Genomic DNA, 18,270 nt, shown 5'->3' on the forward strand with positions numbered 1-18,270 from the left:
ATTGCAATCTATCCCCCGCAAGTTTCGCAAGCACAACAAATACGTTAGGTCTTTGGTCTACAGATTAAAAGATTCAAGAGTTTCATTAATCGAGATCGGCATAGCCCCACTTCATGATTTGTATGATATTGTACGGATCGATAACTTATCTAATAAAGTGATAAGAAGAATCATCATTCACCAAGAAAGTAACTTCTTCACATCTTCATCGTCAGTCGTGCCATTATATTAAATTCCACGAGAAAAACTCTCACCATGATGAATGTAAGTACGGACATGGGCACAATAAAAAATTAGAAAAACATATAAATCAATACCAAAACAATGTATAGTTAATGCAATCCGTATGCTTAATTCTAAAAGACTAAAAGTCCAATCAGTCCCAGCTCTCCTTGTGTCATATTTTCAATGCGTTTATCTACTATTCGTACAAACAGTCAAAATCGTTACATTGATTTTTTCCCAAAAATAAATATTTTAATTTTAAATCTCATTCAACGTGTTGTGGCATAATTAATATTAATTTTCATTCCAAAATTTATTTATGTAACACAATCGTAATAAAGCTTTCAGTATTATAGTATCGACACAACGTATATGTATAGTTCTATGCAAATAAGCACAGGAAATATATTAGATAAAGTTTCTATAGGTCTCTGCACGCTAATATGCGTTGCACTTTGTCGAACATGATACAAAACGTCCATAGCTAGATATGGATTCTAAACTGATATTATTTACTAGCCAAAAACTGTACATATATTTAGTCTCCCGTTGCAAATAATATAGTAAGTAATGAAAAAAAAGGTAGAATCAGTATCAATTTTTCTTTTTTGTCAAAAGACATAAATTTAATTTCCAATTTAACATTTCATTTCCGATTTAATTGATCGCCTGATTATTAGTTACAAAAATATATATATATTTCGCTTGCAGATGGCATTTCACACTGGTCTCAGTGAGACCATACTGTTCAAAGGTTGGGTGACATCAGATTGGACGGGAATAATTGGTTCGATGGTGGGGATTGCTTTGATGGCAGCTATTTACGAAGGCTTAAAAAATTACAGGTAACAAATGGCAACTATGCCATTGATTCCAGAATCATGTAATAAATAAAAATAATTGCTATCGACAATTCCAGGGAACACCTATACGCCAATTCAGTGTGTTTGAGAAAAGCTAAGATACCAGCTAGGTAAACTATTGCAGTATATTATAATCGTTTTTATAGTGTAATATAATATTGTGTAGGGTAGAAAAAAAATTATTACCTTAATTAACATATTTTATTGAAATTTATTCCTGGTACGTTTTAGTTCGGCCTTATGCTCCAGCGTTCATATTTTGCAAACACTTCTCCACATGATTCAATTGGTCATCAGTTATTTCCTTATGCTCATCTTCATGACTTACAACGTATGGCTATGCATTGCCCTGATCGCTGGTACTGGATGTGGATACTTTTTGTTTGGCTGGAGCAAATCTAACAACGAGATGAACGAATGCTGTCATTAAGTACAGATGGAAATCATTGTCAAAAAATGCAAATTTGACAAAGGACTGCTTTACACGGAAACGACCCAGGCCAAATGATATTTCTACGAATCTTTAGCGACAAAATTTCCTTTTATCATTTTATTTAGTAATTCACGTACTGTCTTGTCGATTATGCTACGGGGACGTGAGGGGTTAACTAGCCAAAAGAAACACTTAATGACGAAGATCTGAAACACGTCAACTCGACACGTTTCTCATCTGCACGATAGTTAGACCACGTGCGTGAATTACCGACCTTAATGATTTTGAATAAATGATTTTTTCGGCATCTAAAAAAATTTTTTATATATTTTTTTTATTATGATCCCTATTCCTATTATGAAAGAATAGTCAAGTAGATACACACAAAGTAAAAATATCACATTTTTACTAATAGTATCTGATATTTAAATATGATTGAGATATTAATACCCGAACAAATTTATCTAACTTTCTAATCATAGATAGCATAATGCACACAAAAAAGTCATTTGGCGTATTTTTTCATAAGATTTCGCATTTGGTTATTTAATTGCATACGTAAAAAAAGATGCCAGCAGGGTTCTTCAAATTTATAATTAAAATTAATTAAAAATTCATTGCGCAATCTGTAACTACTTTGTACATTAAAAGTGGAAGATCAAGAACTTATTACGAATATAGGTAATTATGTCGTGTCAATGGGTATCACTTATCACCAGGTGGTGTAATTAGAGATAGATCGTGGTTTTATCGATCGATATGAAAATATGATAAGGATATCTTATCGTGTAAGTTTTATACACTCTGATTATTATTATTATTGCGATAGAAACATATAAAATCGAGCTACAGTTTCTAGCTGGTCATTTATTATCAAGAATCAAAAGTGTCACTGGTCTGCTTGACTGCTTGATTACTCGGCTTGATCAAGATGTCCGAATTCAGAAGCAACCAGGCTATTTGCTGCAATAACACAGAATGTCCGTCTAAGAAGAGTATGAGCCAAGTAGTTTTTGGCTGGAATAAATTCAACACTACTACGTGGTCCATCTTGATCGTTTCGTTTATCATCTGGAGTGTAGCATACTTTGTATCGTACCATCCGGACTCTTCATCGGATGATCCGCATGCGGGACATGTGCAGTGATACGTGTAAATACCACAGAGCCAAATATGAATCTTTGTTCAGATTTATTTTGGATGCTGATGACGACCTGGAATCTTAAAATGGACCACGAATTGAAATAATATAAAAGTCCGATGCAAAAGCCAATAGAAACACTTGAAACACGATCAACATCCATCAACGCTGGAGCATCAACTTATATAAGTTGTAAAATATAATTGAAAAATTGTATGTAGATTAATAAATAAAAGTCTTAGTATCAAAATATAAAAATGTCTGGGTAACTTTTAATTGTCTTAAAAAAAAATACCAACTTGATAAATGAAAAAATAACGTACAAAAAAAAATACAATTCAAATCGATTAACCGAATTCGTCACGTAAATTTTTCATTTAAAATGCACCTCTGGTGCATTCTCGTCGCAGCACTTTTATCTATATGCTTTTAGGCCAGCTCGATATTGCAAGAACATTTTGCTCAGGTGTCACGTCGCCTCGGTAGAAATAGAAAATATATAGCGGGCGCATTCGGGTATCATTTGACCATTTCTCCATATCCCAATGGATACCTTAGAAATTCGTGGCATGTTTCCCGTTGAGCCGAGACCACTTCGTTTTCGCCAATCCGAACTTCTCCTGTACTACTGGCCGTGTGCTTGTTCCTGTCTGTATCCACTCGAAGGAATTGGGGATGGTCAGGGAAATGCCTATCCGGCTTCTATTTTCTCCTGTGCTCCGGAGTAACAATTCGTCCTCGTACAACGTGTTCAGACGGAAGCTATTTATACCAGCCTAGATGGTCGTAATTCGAGTTCTTGACGTTGGTGACATTAGCGGAGGGTAGTAAACGTCAAGTTGGTTTCCTGCCTGACGTTTACTGTCCCAAGAGAATTTTAAGATCGTGTCCAACGGCTAGAATTGACGATCTAGAAATTCAGGTGGCGCTACCAGAGACCCGGAAAGTAGGACAATTCCGACTTATGTTAGAAGAAGAAATATTTGACACCGATGCGAAAAGCCTGCACTTGTAGCTCGCATTGACTTCTTTTCCTCCCATTCGACTGTGGACTAGATAATGCGCGGGATATTCAAATCCTATATAAATGACGTGTCTTCATTTGCACGACGAACACAGAGAATCGAAATGACACTTTTTAATCGTGTACTAGATCCCACGCTCTCTCTTGACTGACTAGGTGACATCCTGAACTTTTCCATATCCCTTGGTCCATCCATCGAGCCACCCTTTGTGCATTAAGCCTTTTGAACTCGGTAATCCATGTAGATTGCAGCTCAACGGCTCGTATCTTTTTTCACTTCCTGTACAACCGGCCTGAATTCAACATTCGTATAATGCTGCTTCTTTTCTTTATACATAACGCCATATAACCCAGTTTTCGTACAGTACTTATACGTGGTATATATATAGTTGTAACTGTTGAGATCGAGAATATTCAATAATTACTGTATAATACGAAATAATTGGTTACCATAGTAACATTGAACCGTGACTAAGTGCGTCAATTTAGAAACAAAGCAATGCCTTTTTCACAAATATAAAAAAAAGGATTTTTCGTTATTTTAGAAATTATGTGTGCAGACGTAGCGAACGCGTACGTGTGCAACTGGTCGATAACAGCGTCGGCTGCTGTAACCTGTATCCCCTTTTACGCATCCCCGACCAGCCAACCATCTTGACTAAATCTCTCTTTCTCTCGCTCTCGTGCTGGTCGGATAAGTTCTGAGCCGCAAACCAACCCTTAATAATACGTTAGACAAGCGTAACTAGTTGCTAAACTAGGGGTGGCTTCGTTATCGGAACTCTAACTAAGGTGTAATGAGCTGTTTAGGCTATGGGACGGGGTACCAGTTGCACTAGGTACGATATTGACCAGATGCGACACTCGCGACGTTCCTGACTCTTTACAGATGCGAGGGAAATTTCAAATGCTTGTTTTTTTTTTCAAGAATCTTCTTTTAATGTCTCCATAGTGATGAATGCTAATTACCTGTACTGTCTGGTAAATTGGATAGAAGCTAAACTCGACTGTTGGAAGAAGCACTTTTGGATCTTTGCCAAGCTGTGCCAGACCGTGTTTTATTATACTACTTGTTACTCGGCAGACGCATGGTGGATACATTGCTGCTGATATTAACCTCTCGTGAAAGAGTCACCAGTAGCTAAATTTTATATGACATTGATTTTGGTTAATAACGTTTAATAACAATTTTAATTATTCACATAATCGTATGGTTTATAATATATTTTTGGATAAATTAACCTTTCATAAATTGGACATTGACTAAAATATTTTTTTAACAGCTCCTTGGATCCTCGACCTGCAGTTGTAACAGTCGGTATAATATCCATTGTACTGATAAGTATAAAAATTTTAAAATAATGTATTAGACAATTAATGATGACTATATTAATCAAATATAATATATCAAATAATTAATGATGACAAGTGGTGTGTATTTTCATGTAATTCTATCTTATAAATTTATACAGCGATATGCTTTACTGGTAAGTCAAAGGAATTGCGTAATTTTGTAAGATCCGCTAGATGGCAGGATCAATGCTAAAACTACCCTCTAACATATGTGGTAAGAAACCCTACTATTCGGACAACCCCAACGACACATGCAGTACTGGGTTATAAGATGACCTCGTTTTTAAGTAAATTACTCGTAAAATATGCCGCGATATCGATTCTTCAATTAGGTTTTGCATGTCGGCATCACATCGTAGACTAAGTTAGCACCCTGAACACCTTCGCGACATAGTCAGGGATACGTATAACCTTAAAACTTTCTCGCTTTCTGAACAATGGCGATAAACAGTGGCGGTACGTGAAATAATTGAAACCCATTGTTTAAATTCGAACATAAAAGAAAATTGACGCATAAGAATAGAGCCGAATGAAAGTTTAAAGGAAAAGTGTGTAAAAAAGGAATAATGATAAGGAAGTCATGAAAATTCAAAATAAAATTTATTCCCATGGGCACGTGGTCTATTATGAACTGTATAATGACAGTAAATTCACAGAGGTAGGAAATACTCGTGCTTTGCATAGCAAATTAATTTAAATGAGACTCGAATGCCGTAAGGGTAGTTTCCTGCGTGGGTGGAGCTAAGAATAAATTAAAAATAAAACTTACATTGATTAACGGGATTTCGGTGTGCGTAGGACCTTTTCACGGAGCAATAGTACACAGTCGTTCGGCAAAATTTCAATAGCTACAGATGTCATAGGAAATATTTATCTATACCCTATATATTCTATTGAACGAATATAACGTATAGCGTATTATGGACCTTTCGTATTAAATGACTAAAAAAGCTCACAGCTACAGTACTATAAACTTCTACACACGCAAGTCACCTTTTAGTCGAACCGTCCCACCTGGGGTCAATCTGGTTATACGGTAAGTTTCCAGAATACCAATGCCAGTTGAGTCCAAAAGAATTGTTCAGGATGCCAAATTGCGAAGTTTGTCCTTGGCCGCTGGTTGGACGTTGCTTAATATTACAATACATATCAAAGAAGCAATGTCGGACACGCGATGCAATATGTATGTCCACCGCAAGCAAATCGCTTGCAGCTTGTTCCATTATTTGCTTTTAGTACTCTAGTAAGCATAGAGTACATTGAATTAATTATTAGAGTCATATGTAACTAGTGAACATTTACTAAAAAATAATACGTGTTGATTTTCACAAAAACTTTCATCCTTCAATTTTGTATCTTCAGTTATTATACGTATGGCGTACGAATACACAGGACTACAGTTCAATGGTACCAGATGCGTGGTAAAAAAAAGAGACTGATTTCCGTCACTATCGAAGCAAAGCTTGTACTTCGTGCGAAGTCAGATAACGTCACTTCCTTTCGAGCTGAGCAGAGTCTAACCCATTTATAATAGAAAGAAGCTAGGTCGAGCTTCTATCGGCTGTCCATCTGGTTGGCGTGTGACCTTTTGCATCTGCCTCTTGGTGCCCATTTACAAATAACGAAGTAACTAGTCGAGCGTTCATTCGCCCATCGCGAACCCATTCTGTCAGTCAGGTCTTCGATCCTCTTTACAAGACATGGCTAATAGCTGCGATAAGAATTTTGGGTATATTATGTAAAAAATAAAAAAAATTTTTTTAATCCTTTTCTAAAACTCTATATTAGATTTAGATAATCATCAAGTCGTTTCGTGTTATGGTTTGAGTTTTGGGTCCTATGCTTATATGTCAGAGTACGATTGCCTTTTTTGATAAGCGTTCGGATTACGTACGAGATTAAGTAATTTTTTCGCATTAGATCATATCCGTAATTTGTGACAACCAAAGGCATTAAAAGGTGACCACATTCATTTGAGAAACGTAATGGACGAATCGTTTCGACCGCAGTGACTGAGTAGCAGAACGATCTATAGTTTAGAAATGCCTTGACCTCTTGGGGTTTGACGGTGTGACGTAATCGGTATCACGTCCTCGGCCGCTCAACAACGTCACCAAAAGCCATTAACGGCAGTTTCAGTTGTTCTAGGTGGACGACGTCGCTACCTGAACGTCGTAACGATAGCACAGTGAAAACTGCCTGAATGGTAGGACGCACGCATTGCGTGTCGAATATTTTGAATCGATAACGGAGCAAACTTGGGGTACTGAATAAGTGAGGGATTCTTTTATATTTCTTTCATTGATTTTTATTTTCACCTTAAATCCATTGAAGATCTATCGATCGAAATTAGAAACAGAATTTTTAATCGGCGATCGGTCGGTATTAATGAGATCTAAAATAGCATTACGTAAGATTAAAAATTATTAATTGATATTTTAGCTGTCAATCGTTTGTCATTCTTAGAGACGAATTTACATAGGGTTCAAAGAGTACACACGTGTTTTCGGTATCTACGTTTTTTAAGGATTGCAACTTGTCATTAAATTTGATTGCCATCAATTTTGCATTCCTGTCGAGGATCGATCGCCAGAAGTTATTATTGCGATGTGATTATTACACAGGGGAGCGTAGTTTCTGATTTATTAGGGGAAGATTGAGCTACGAACTAAATCTGTATTAATGCAGAGTTCCGAAATAACCCAGTTTGCCCGAACCTCCAATTTGTCTTCGATCAAGATAAACTGGCTTCGCCATGTCGGCTCTTCTGCGGCCACGCGTTGACTGTGTATAAATAGCTACAGCCTGTGGATCTTTAGTCGTTATACGATAAATCGAATAGCACTACGGAAAAACAAAATTTTCTATAAATAATATCGTGATTAATCAATTGCAAATAAAAAACCTTGTACCAAACCCGTAGTGAGTATCAAAGGAAAATAAAAAAATTGGTAGATACATAATCCAATGAAAATATTTCATCGACCTTAGCACGAGAGTGTATCTTTTTTTTTTATATAAAAAAAGTCCTGTACACTGTGATTCTTAGATAATAAGAATCTTCGAGTCTTACGTGTAATATGTTAGAATACAAATTTCATAAGTAGAATCGTCAGTCCAAGCGATGTTGATAAAAACAGTGTGCTGGCGTCGCCTGAAATTGAAAAAAAGGGCAATAATTAGCTACGCGATCAAGCATAAAACGAATAAATGTTAATGAAAAGTGTATCAAAAAAAAAAAAATTAAGACCTTTAGGAGGTCAGTGGAATAATGAGCGTCGTGCGCAATTACGATTACAGTAGATTCTCGGTAACTCTGTGTCTCGTTAACTGCTCACTTGATTTCCCCTTAAATCGACGCTAGTGCTTTTCCCCCACTCTCCTACCAATATGCGCGTGGCGGATGCGCAGTATTTTTAACCAACGTCATTTAGTAATAACTAAGTATAGATTTCCTTCCAGCTTTAAAGATTCGTATCCATTGATCGAGTTGGATCATTGTGCGTGACTACTTTGGCACAGCAAGGAGACCGAATAAATCATGTTACTCTAAAAACGACAGTCCCGAAAATAAAGGGTTACTAAGAGTCTACTGTATTAAGAAAAATATCGACAGTCGATGAATTAATGTTATTTAACTGAAGTAAACACAGACAGCTATTCGATCGACCTCGAAGTTCGATAACGAGCGATCGACACGGTCCGGTAATGGACCCTTGCAAAACACGCAGAGCTTTCAATCCCCGTAACCCAGCTGCGGCCACCTTCTCTTCCCTTATCGATAACGACCATCATAGGAATTGCATTTTAGACAGAAATTGCACGCGGACTGTAGAACGGCAATTTCAGATTGCAAGACTCGTTACGGCTTTGCGCAATTTTACACTGTTTGACTGAAAGGTCAGAATGGCGCTTGATTTCACTTTACTCGACACGAAGGTTAATGTCGTGAAAAATTTCATCGCTTCAGGACTTCCGTTTTTTGTTTAAAGGTCCTTCATTCTTTCAGATACGATTCGCAGATGCCCTTACTGTATATACACGTTGTTTTATCCAGTTGCCTATAAGACCAACCGCATCTGCAAACTCCCTTCAGGCAGGCTACTCCATCCAGACCAGAATCCACGTAACATTCACCAGCAGATGTGCAGCTATCTCCTAATACTGTAATAAAAATGGACATTCGGCTGACGTTAATAAATTACATTGTAGCTGTAGATATCATGTTAAGTTTTTTTCTTACATGCTTTTGAGAGGCACGCTCCATATCTGTTGTGATAATCAGTGTCGCAGGTGCACGTTCCGGTTATCGTCTCGTTATCAGATTCCGAGTCTTGGACTATCCTACAGACAGTATTATCCATTGACGTGGAACATTGAATGTCATACTGACATTCCTCCTCGTAATTCGAAACTGCAAGCAAATTATACGGCTAAGCAATATTCACAAAAAATGATTAACGCCACTGTAACTAACGATAATATCATTAAATAAACTCATTTTAATTAATAATTATTAAGATTATACAATTATATTCATTATCTTACCGACAATACAGGTATCCATGCTGTACATGACGTAGCCGTCGTTACAGGTGCACAGGTTGGAGGAACATACCGAATTTTTAGCATTGCAATCGGCATCGGTAGAGCAAGTAGCGTTTATACCTGGAGATCATAAAGTAACGTCTCGTATTAGATAATAACAGCAGGTACTCTGAATTGGAGATAAATAATTACCTCCAACACATTGACCCTGCACTTCGTAATGATATTCGGCACAAGCACACGCTGCATCCAAACAAACGGAATTGGCAATTGCGCAGTCACTGTCGGATTCGCATGCTCCCCCGAGTTCTGTGAGGAATTAAGATTTTGTTTTAAAAAATAAAAAAAATTATTAACATATATTTATCCTATTTAAAACGTACCAGCCACGTCGTCGATGCAGGCTGTGCCATTCGCACTGAGATGGGTACCATTAGGACACGAGCATATACTATCCCTGCAATATATATCCACGTGGAATCCTTCGATATAGCAATCCTTATCATTCTGGCAACTTTCGCCAATCCCTTTGTTCAGCCAGCAGAAGGCATCGTCTTGTTCCAAGTGAGAATCCTCGTCGCAGAGGCATTTTTTATTTTGACATACTGCATTTGGTCCGAATATATAGCATTGCTCGTTGTAGACACAAGACCACCTGTACTTCTTGGTTGCTGAATGAGAAAGAATAAAATAAGGATATCGTATATCGAATAAATAAGTTTCATCCTTATTCACTTACTCTTTCGACAAAATTTATTGTCCGTTGAAAAAACACTGGTGCTGATACAACTCCAGGTTCCGTTTCTGCACAAGGAGTTTCCGATGGACGTGGTGTCATCGTTGGTACAAGACTCTCCCAGTTCTAGAAAAACAGAAGAATTATGGTTAAAACGGGCCAATGCTATTATTTTTCAATAATTTTATGGATCACTCACCTGGAACGCAACTTGTTAAATCCGTTGATGCGAAATGGGCGCGTTTACATATGCAAGTTCCAGAGATACCGCAACGTGAGTTATCAATAGTTGCACAATCTGCATCCTGGGTGCATTCTACTCCTACATATATACCTGAGAATCAGAATTCTATTATTAGATTGTGCACATAGTTTTTATCATCACAGGGGAAATACTTGAATTATTTGACTTACCTGGGACACAGCTTCCGTTATTCTCTACAAATTTTATATCACATTGGCAGACGGAATCGGATGAACAAACTGAATTTTCTACAACAGCCGTACAATTCGCATCTTCCGTGCAATCGGAGCCTAGACCTGTTTTGAAAATAAGTTTATTTTATTGGTCATCGTAATTTATGTATATTAAAAAAATTTCCTTTTATCTTCATCATTCTTTATCACTAACTAATTTAAACTTGAGTACGGATCTGATAAAATATAGATAAATTAAACATCAATTGCAATAATAGATTTATGATTTCAGTAATGTTACTTTCTAACATAATTTTGCATTAGGAATTAGTTATTTTTTTAACAATACATTTTTTAGATACTATATAGTTATACCTGTGACAGCGTCGTCGCGCGCTGTAATTAATTTGTATTCAGTATTCCTTCGACGTCGTGTTGATGTTGCAACTGCGTTAGTCGAAGCACAAACGTTACTCGAATTACAGTAGGCGTTTTCGAACAAGCAATCGTTATCGATCATACAATCATCTCCGACAGCTGTAAAAGTATATCAATTTTCGGTAATATGTAACTGTAAATGTTTTAACTTTATAAAAATATCATAATTATTACCGTATCCTCCTCTTCTACAGGTACGATATTCTCGTTGATAAAAGCCATCGCTACACTGACAAGTACCATTGACACAAGAAGTAGCTTCTATGTCGGCATTAACATAGCAATTAACGTCTGAATCACATTCCTCAAAAAGGCCTAAAGAACAATATAAGTTTTGTATTAAAAAACGTAATTTTTCAAGAGCAGCTGAATTTCTACAAAGGGATCTAAACCCTATCGGAATAATTTCACGTTATACTTTACATTGGTGTTGTCAAATTACCCCGCTACGATAAACCAGTACTTTACGCTAGGGGTAATTTCGCATCGGACAAGGTTTTAAACTACCCATCCTTATGGTGTTTAAACTTTCAAACAATTTATCTCATTAACCACAATTTTAACTGGGTCTCCTAGTTAGAAACTTAAATTGAACTCACCAGAAGTAACATAACATCGCCCATGAATATAATGATAGCCATCGCCACAGACGCATATATTATCAGTGCAACTTGCACCGGTCAATAGATAATTAGTGCATTGTAAAGTTTCCTCGCATTCGTCACCGTATGAAGTTGCAACTGTTGAAAAAAAATAATAATAAAATTTCATGACAGGCAGTGAGTTTTGTATTTTTAATAATATCGTGTTAAAAAAAATTACTTTTAAGGCAGGCCGTCATGGCCACATTAAAGATGTAACCACCATTGCAACTGCAGCGATCGTTTACGCAGCTGCTATTAGTCGCGCTGCAGTCACTGTCGGATTTGCATTCCCAGTTTGATTCCCTGAGAGCAATTTCTGAAAAAACTTCCGCATCCTGTTCGGCGATGCTCTTGGTCGATGCTAATGTAAAAAAATGTTACGAAATTGATAAGCAGAGAAAAAGTTGAATGATCCATGTCGACATTTCTAACATCTTAGTCGTTAATGATTTATTGTAACACGTGTTAAATATTTATCGATCATGAAAAATGGACATAAGTAGACCCAGGTGTCTTATCACATCAGCGTCCTGGATACAATTTTCTTAGCCGTCAAGAACATTAATGATTCTTATCAGACGTTCGATAAGCCAGAGAAGTATGCTTATCGCTATTACATTCTGAATATCATCCGGCACTCGTATTTTCTTAGGCAGGCTATCGTGACTCGTATTAACATTATTAATCGTGACAGTTCCACGTTGAAATTTGATAATGAACTTTTCTAGATTGCAATTTACTTTTTTCATACTTTCTCACGAGAAACATGGCAATTTTTATGGAGAACGTTAACTATGTTGCTATGTTCTTGGACAATGATTCGTTTTCGTGTAAGAGGCGAAATTACACACGTAGACGACCTTCTATACTCTTGCCCTTTTACATTTACTCGAGTCTACTGTTATCGACCGAAAGCTGCCACCCGCAATTACCGACCGAGTACTCGGTTCTAAGGTTCTTCAAGCATTACTATACAGTATCAGATGTACGAAGAAAGTGTGATGGACGTTAAATCAAGAACATAGAGAACCTTTAAAAGAACAGAGATTTATGATTTGACATGAAAATATATTTTATGGATTTCGACAAACGCCAAGGAGTTGGCACGGCGATTGCGTCAGAATGGTAAGATTGAGTGACAAAGAATAGCTGGACGTAGTCGTGTAGAAGCAATCTAGTCACGAAGAGATTTCTCGCACGAAACAGACAGTTTGCGTGTCCCATAAGAAAACTAGTACAAACTGACGAATATCATTCGAATGGATATAGGATAAATTTATGAATGTGAAGGATGATTTATCGTAAGAAGAGTGCCGGTCGTTTTGTATATTCAGAATGGAAAGTAACCTAAAAGTCATGACGGCCGTTACGTGTCGTTCGAATTTGTCTTCGTTTATTTCGACTATCGTTACTTTTTTCGTAATATTCTCACAGTCGTTTTACCAGTATACAAAATTTACATGTCTTACCCTGTACTAGCGAGACGCTAAAGAAAATCACTAGACACACCAGGTAATTACTGAGGTGCAGCATCTTGCGAGTCTTTCCTATCAACTGTTCTCCGCTTGAATTAAGACTGAGAACAATTACCGAGCCGACGGACAAATCTTCGACACCTGCAACGCTATCGGATTATATATCTATAACGATTGATACGAATAACTTTGACACTTCCATTTAACGTTTTTCTAATCTTATCCAAGACAGACTCTTTCAGCTGTCTACTGAGCTATTGTCATTACTTATCGAATGACTTGAATCCTCCGATAGAAGTGTTAGAAAAAAAGGTCATCGGTCATTGTGTAATGGAGAAAAGAAAAAGAATGATCTTTCCAGACATTTCTATGACTTATGAGGGACTAACTGGGGTTTTAATTAATGCATTCAGTTCTTACGTCACTTCCGCTTGAAGATTGTTTTATTGTCGAGGTCAAGGACATTTTACACGTGATCTAATCAGTGAAAGTTCTCCTAAAGGTTAACAACCCCTATACCGAAAATAACCCTTGTACGTTCGAAGGAACGACCGATAATGTCACGGACAACGCGAATCGAGTCTCGGTTCAACGACGGATCCTTATGAATCGTGAAATTATGTGCATAATTTAGATTGTGAGAAGCCGGACGTAATTATAATTTTTATTTCATTACTTTTTTGCTCGTAAAAATGGGAAGGTTAATAAATAGTAATAATAAATAAATTTACTGCTAACCGAGTATGATGTTTACTATAATTGTCTAGAGAATGTCATTGTGTGCATTACTGATACTTACAGTGCAATCGCGTATAAATTGGAGTACCTACTATTCAATTGGTTACAATAACGATTGTATACAATGATATGCAACTGCATTCTAAGCATTGATAAATAGTGCAATGATATTCTTCACATACATAACGGGTATTGGAGATGTTAAGTTGCAGTGACGTAATAATATTTCATATTAATCTACATTATTTACAAAGCTTTCGATAACAGGCTTGGCGCTTGGGTTAATTATATTATTGATTACATTTGGTTATTGCAATAATTGTTAAGTTTAGTTTTGTTTTTAATTTAATATCTTTTACTTGAAATTTTCACTGAAAACCCAGTACATCATTTTTTTTATTACCCTTCAATTCATTTACGTAGTCATTTAAAGCGTTATCTGATGTAGATGAGAAATTCCTGGCTATTCATTGCTTTTAAGTAAATGAATGCATCTTTGATTCTATACAATGATATCTTTGACTGGAGATCATTGTCAAGCACTGGTAGACTCAGCATGTTCACTTTAGGATATCGGGGATTTTTACTATATTTACACCAGGAGCTGCTGATTTCCACGACGTTAGAACATACACTTTCGTTCTACTGTCACAAATATTTTAATTTTCGTATAAATGAGTATTTTCTAAAAATAATATAAAATCTCTGAATCCCGATTTAAAATCAATTGAGCATTACATAATTTTGTGAATTATTTCTGTTCATATTTTCATACTGATAAAACAGTGTCTATCGATGATAATTACCATTATGGATATAGGGCAACAAATAAATAACGATTACGTCAGAAGACTGTGTAAGATATATATTATTTAAAACTAATTGACTAGCTTTGTAGTTGGAATTAATTTGTAATGTGATTAATAACATTTAAAGTTTCCTTGCGTTGTTATCTAGCGTCTATTCTTGCGTTTTAGTGTTCTTATCAAGGTATAATATTAAAAAGTCAAGAGCCTTGAATTTTCAACCAGTAAAGCTAATGAAAGTCGCTGTCGCCCACTATATAGGTTTACAAAATTAATTACGAATATCTCCGACCATAGTAGAAAAGAGAAGAAAAGAGATTGTAATTTTTGGCTTACCATAGGTATTTACATTTTTTATTCGGTTACTGTCGTAAGACGCAAAACTGTGACGCGGCAACGTATTACACGGCAAAGGCAGCACCGTCGAGCTAAAAACTTCGGAGAAACAAAGCGTTAGCCAATTTATCCTGATTTTCTCTACTGGTAGATTGACCGTGTGACTAATGTTGCTCAACTTCTCGCAGCATCATCCGTTGACCTAAGAACGATATGAGATGACCTCCAGCCATCTTCCTAGCATAATGGGAAATCGGAGAATAACATTTATCGGCAAGCCAGCCTGACCCAGAGAAGTCAAAGTGAATATTAAAATGTTGTCGATGCAGAGGACTCTGCAGTTATCGAGTGATCGTTCAACATGAAGGAATCTTGTGTCCTAAGTAAGGGTAAGTGAAATTTTGAAGAATCCGATAACAAGACATAATTTTGATTATTCGTTACACGTTAAGATTTACGATAACAATGACAAATATTCCGTACAGGAGAGTTGGGGTTGCCTAAAGAAACAGATTTATTTTACAAGAAAAATGGATTCTCCAATAAGACCAAAGTGCGTGGCAAGTTTTGCAGCATCTTCAAGTTCCTCATGTATCTTCTGCTGATTATTTCTCTAATACTAACTGCATACGTGCTACTGGATTCCTACAAGACTGTTGAGACGGGAAAAGGATACTGTGGTACATTGATTTTTGCTGACGAAGAAGAAAAGGCTGTCCAGCCGACTGAAGAATTGCGGACAATGACAAATGGGACAGAAAATAACGTCATTGACTTTTTACAGAGCATGAACGATTCTGCGACTATCTTTTATGAATCCGAGTATGATTATACGACGATTTCACCAGTCATTGAAGACACTGAGAATGAAGCAGTAACGAGGATGATGACTTCAACAACGGAATTATCAGAGAAAAATATTATGACATTAGAACTGCTCCTGAAAGAATTTGCGAAAATACCCAATCAATTTTTGAGCTTCTCTACCGAGACTTCTGAAAGTGATTCTAACGAGATCACGCATTCACCAAAATACAATGGTACGTTTGATAATGTAGAAAGTTTGGGAATTTCTCCGGACAAAATTACTTGGCGCAATCCTGAAGAAGATTCGTCTGAAGAGACCAGTGAAAAAGTAACAGTTTCAATATTAGATTTACTTCACCCAGAAAGACTATTCGACATTAAGGTACGTGATGAAGTGGACAAGAGTAATCTAGAATCAACATCTGTCTATTATGCGACACGGCCTACTTCGACTTATGTCGATAATGACACCCTGGACCCTGATTACACGAATTTGGCGGAGATAGAACAACTGGATCCCATTTCCCTACCGCCGAAAAGTAAAAATTGCGAAATGTCGAAAGATGCTGTGGATGCAGATACCAATACCGGGACTTCGAATTGGACTTGCGAATCTGACGAAGACACAACGGGAATAGTCACGGAAAATCCATCAGATTCTAAATATAGTACTACAGAGCCGTATGGTGACATTGATGGATTTAAAAAACTTATGAATCTTTCTTCGTTCACTGATGATTACGTCGTAAGAAATAATTATTATTCGGGTGATGACGTAAGTGACAAGACAAAGTCGTATGAAGATTACGAGGACTACTACGACTATATGGCGGATGAGGAGAAAGAGTCCAATAAGCAAATTCAAGGAAAGAATATGAAGGAGGAAGAAAAGGAGGATTATGTTCCTGAGGAAAATTTTTATGACAAAAGTCTCGAGACGCCTGAAGAACCTACCGTTTCGTCCACAGAGATTTATGAAGTAATTAATCCTTTGGAGATCTTTAAGCGAACCTCGGAAATTCCGCATCGGACATATTCACCCTCAGCGATTGAGATTGATTCGTCTAAGAGCAACGAAGAGCAAGTATCAGACGAGGACATCGTTTTTGATCAAATATGGGATGAATTATTTTCAAAATTATACACGGTCCATGATGATGATACACTATCCACGGAGTCATTTTCTGAAAAAGTAGAATCAAATTACTTTAAAATATTATGCATGATTCTCAATGTTACTTTAAAATATACGATAACGCATCCTGTCGCTGGAATTACCGACGAGGACCGACGGCTTATGAAAATTCAAATGGCAAAGCTACGGAATGTAACAGACATTTGTGATAATATATCTAATTTCACTTCAGACAGTGCTCTTAATCGTATGATAACAGAAATAAGTGAACTTCATTGGGACGAGTCGGAGGAGGAAAGTCATAAAGTGAAACGATCTGTAGCGTCAAAAATTCCCGGTAAGTTCTGAGAGTGTTATATTTCAGTATTAAAAAATAATAATTATGATCATTATTTTGTCTATAGATAATTTGACGAATCGTTTGATGATCGAGAAAAAACCGGCTGAGATATTATACAACGCTATACAAACGAGAAAAACGATGCTGTTACAGAAACTGGCGCAGATCGACGATAATTATTACCAATCCTTGGAATCAAATCTAGAGGAATTTTTTAATCGGATGGAATTGTTATCGCAGCATATCGATCGGCTTCACGAACGTTACTTAAAAATGAATGAATTAAGTGACGATTATATATCGAAAGAATTCCCAATGGAAACCTGGTAAAGATGTATGATTAAATATTTTATTTGAGATAGATAATTTATGAAGTGTACAAGAAAAGTCGTGGATAAATGTAAATCAATTGATTGATATTAATAAATTCGAATTCAATGATAGAAAATAATTTTTCTATTAATGTCTTTACAACGAAATACTCGGCATATAAAAGTCATTGATAATTTCGAAAATCCGATTTATAAATATTAAACGCAGGCATGTTTCAAGCCAATTAATGTATTAATCGCATTGCTGCGCATAGGCCTTGAACTTTATGCTAATCCGTTTGAATTTATGCCAGTGGTGAACCGATAACGTTGGATAATTCGCATTCGTTACAAGTCACAAGTGTGGATGCATCTTGTTTTTATCGCCGGCATTAAGAATGCCACATAATGTATATCCTAGAGTTAAGTAAACAAAACTCCGTTTAAAAAATCTCATCCAAATGATAACGTTGACCGGAGTCAATACGTGGAAGTGAGTT

At 36.5% G+C, this 18,270-nt stretch overlaps 3 protein-coding genes across 5 annotated transcripts in view; 2 read left to right on the plus strand and 1 right to left on the minus strand.

The window, feature by feature from the left end:
• The window catches only part of LOC107263046 (high affinity copper uptake protein 1), a 34,979-nt gene extending 33,138 nt beyond the window's left edge, over positions 1-1,841 (plus strand). Inside the window, exons 1-4 of one of the 3 annotated variants that reach the window (XM_015729841.2) lie at positions 114-264; positions 937-1,070; positions 1,145-1,198; positions 1,320-1,552. In XM_015729841.2, the coding sequence (XP_015585327.1) occupies positions 256-264; positions 937-1,070; positions 1,145-1,198; positions 1,320-1,518 (396 nt within the window). In that variant the 5' untranslated portion in view covers positions 114-255 and the 3' untranslated portion in view covers positions 1,519-1,552. Of the gene's footprint in view, positions 1-113; positions 265-936; positions 1,071-1,144; positions 1,199-1,319 lie in introns of those variants that run through there. The other 2 variants (XM_015729840.2, XM_015729839.2) reach the window with 2 other exon arrangements.
• Positions 1,842-8,022: 6,181 nt separating this feature from the next.
• Positions 8,023-13,965, minus strand: LOC107263036 (prion-like-(Q/N-rich) domain-bearing protein 25). Its single transcript, XM_015729827.2, has 14 exons — positions 13,292-13,965; positions 12,001-12,183; positions 11,778-11,918; positions 11,353-11,493; positions 11,116-11,277; positions 10,738-10,863; positions 10,523-10,657; positions 10,327-10,449; positions 9,971-10,258; positions 9,780-9,896; positions 9,588-9,707; positions 9,283-9,453; positions 9,072-9,203; positions 8,023-8,193 (listed from the first exon to the last, which is right to left on the minus strand). The coding sequence occupies exons 1-14, from the start codon at positions 13,353-13,355 to the stop codon at positions 8,123-8,125; spliced, it is 1,974 nt and encodes a 657-aa protein (XP_015585313.1). The 5' UTR covers positions 13,356-13,965; the 3' UTR covers positions 8,023-8,122.
• A 1,440-nt stretch (positions 13,966-15,405) lies between these two features.
• Positions 15,406-17,938, plus strand: LOC107263032. The gene is made up of 3 exons (XM_015729823.2): positions 15,406-15,566; positions 15,663-17,456; positions 17,524-17,938. The coding sequence occupies exons 1-3, from the start codon at positions 15,539-15,541 to the stop codon at positions 17,787-17,789; spliced, it is 2,088 nt and encodes a 695-aa protein (XP_015585309.1). The 5' UTR covers positions 15,406-15,538; the 3' UTR covers positions 17,790-17,938.
• The last annotated feature ends 332 nt before the right edge of the window (positions 17,939-18,270 follow it).

The sequence above is a fragment of the Cephus cinctus genome, unplaced genomic scaffold (assembly GCF_000341935.2).
Source record: "Cephus cinctus unplaced genomic scaffold, Ccin1 Ccin1_scaffold0132, whole genome shotgun sequence".
Taxonomy (NCBI): Eukaryota; Metazoa; Arthropoda; class Insecta; order Hymenoptera; family Cephidae; genus Cephus; species Cephus cinctus.

Coding starts and splice junctions, on each gene's coding strand:
- LOC107263036 (XM_015729827.2), bottom strand. CDS start 13,355: ATGCTGCACCTCAGTAATTACCTGGTGTGTCTAGTGATTTTCTTTAGC. Junction 10,450..10,522: donor TTTAACAAGTTGCGTTCCAG/GTGAGTGATCCA, acceptor CTGTTTTTCTAG/AACTGGGAGAGTCTTGTACC. Junction 10,259..10,326: donor CAATAAATTTTGTCGAAAGA/GTAAGTGAATAA, acceptor TTTCTCATTCAG/CAACCAAGAAGTACAGGTGG.
- LOC107263032 (XM_015729823.2), top strand. CDS start 15,539: ATGAAGGAATCTTGTGTCCTAAGTAAGG. Junction 15,567..15,662: donor ATCTTGTGTCCTAAGTAAGG/GTAAGTGAAATT, acceptor TATTCCGTACAG/GAGAGTTGGGGTTGCCTAAA. Junction 17,457..17,523: donor TGTAGCGTCAAAAATTCCCG/GTAAGTTCTGAG, acceptor TTTTGTCTATAG/ATAATTTGACGAATCGTTTG.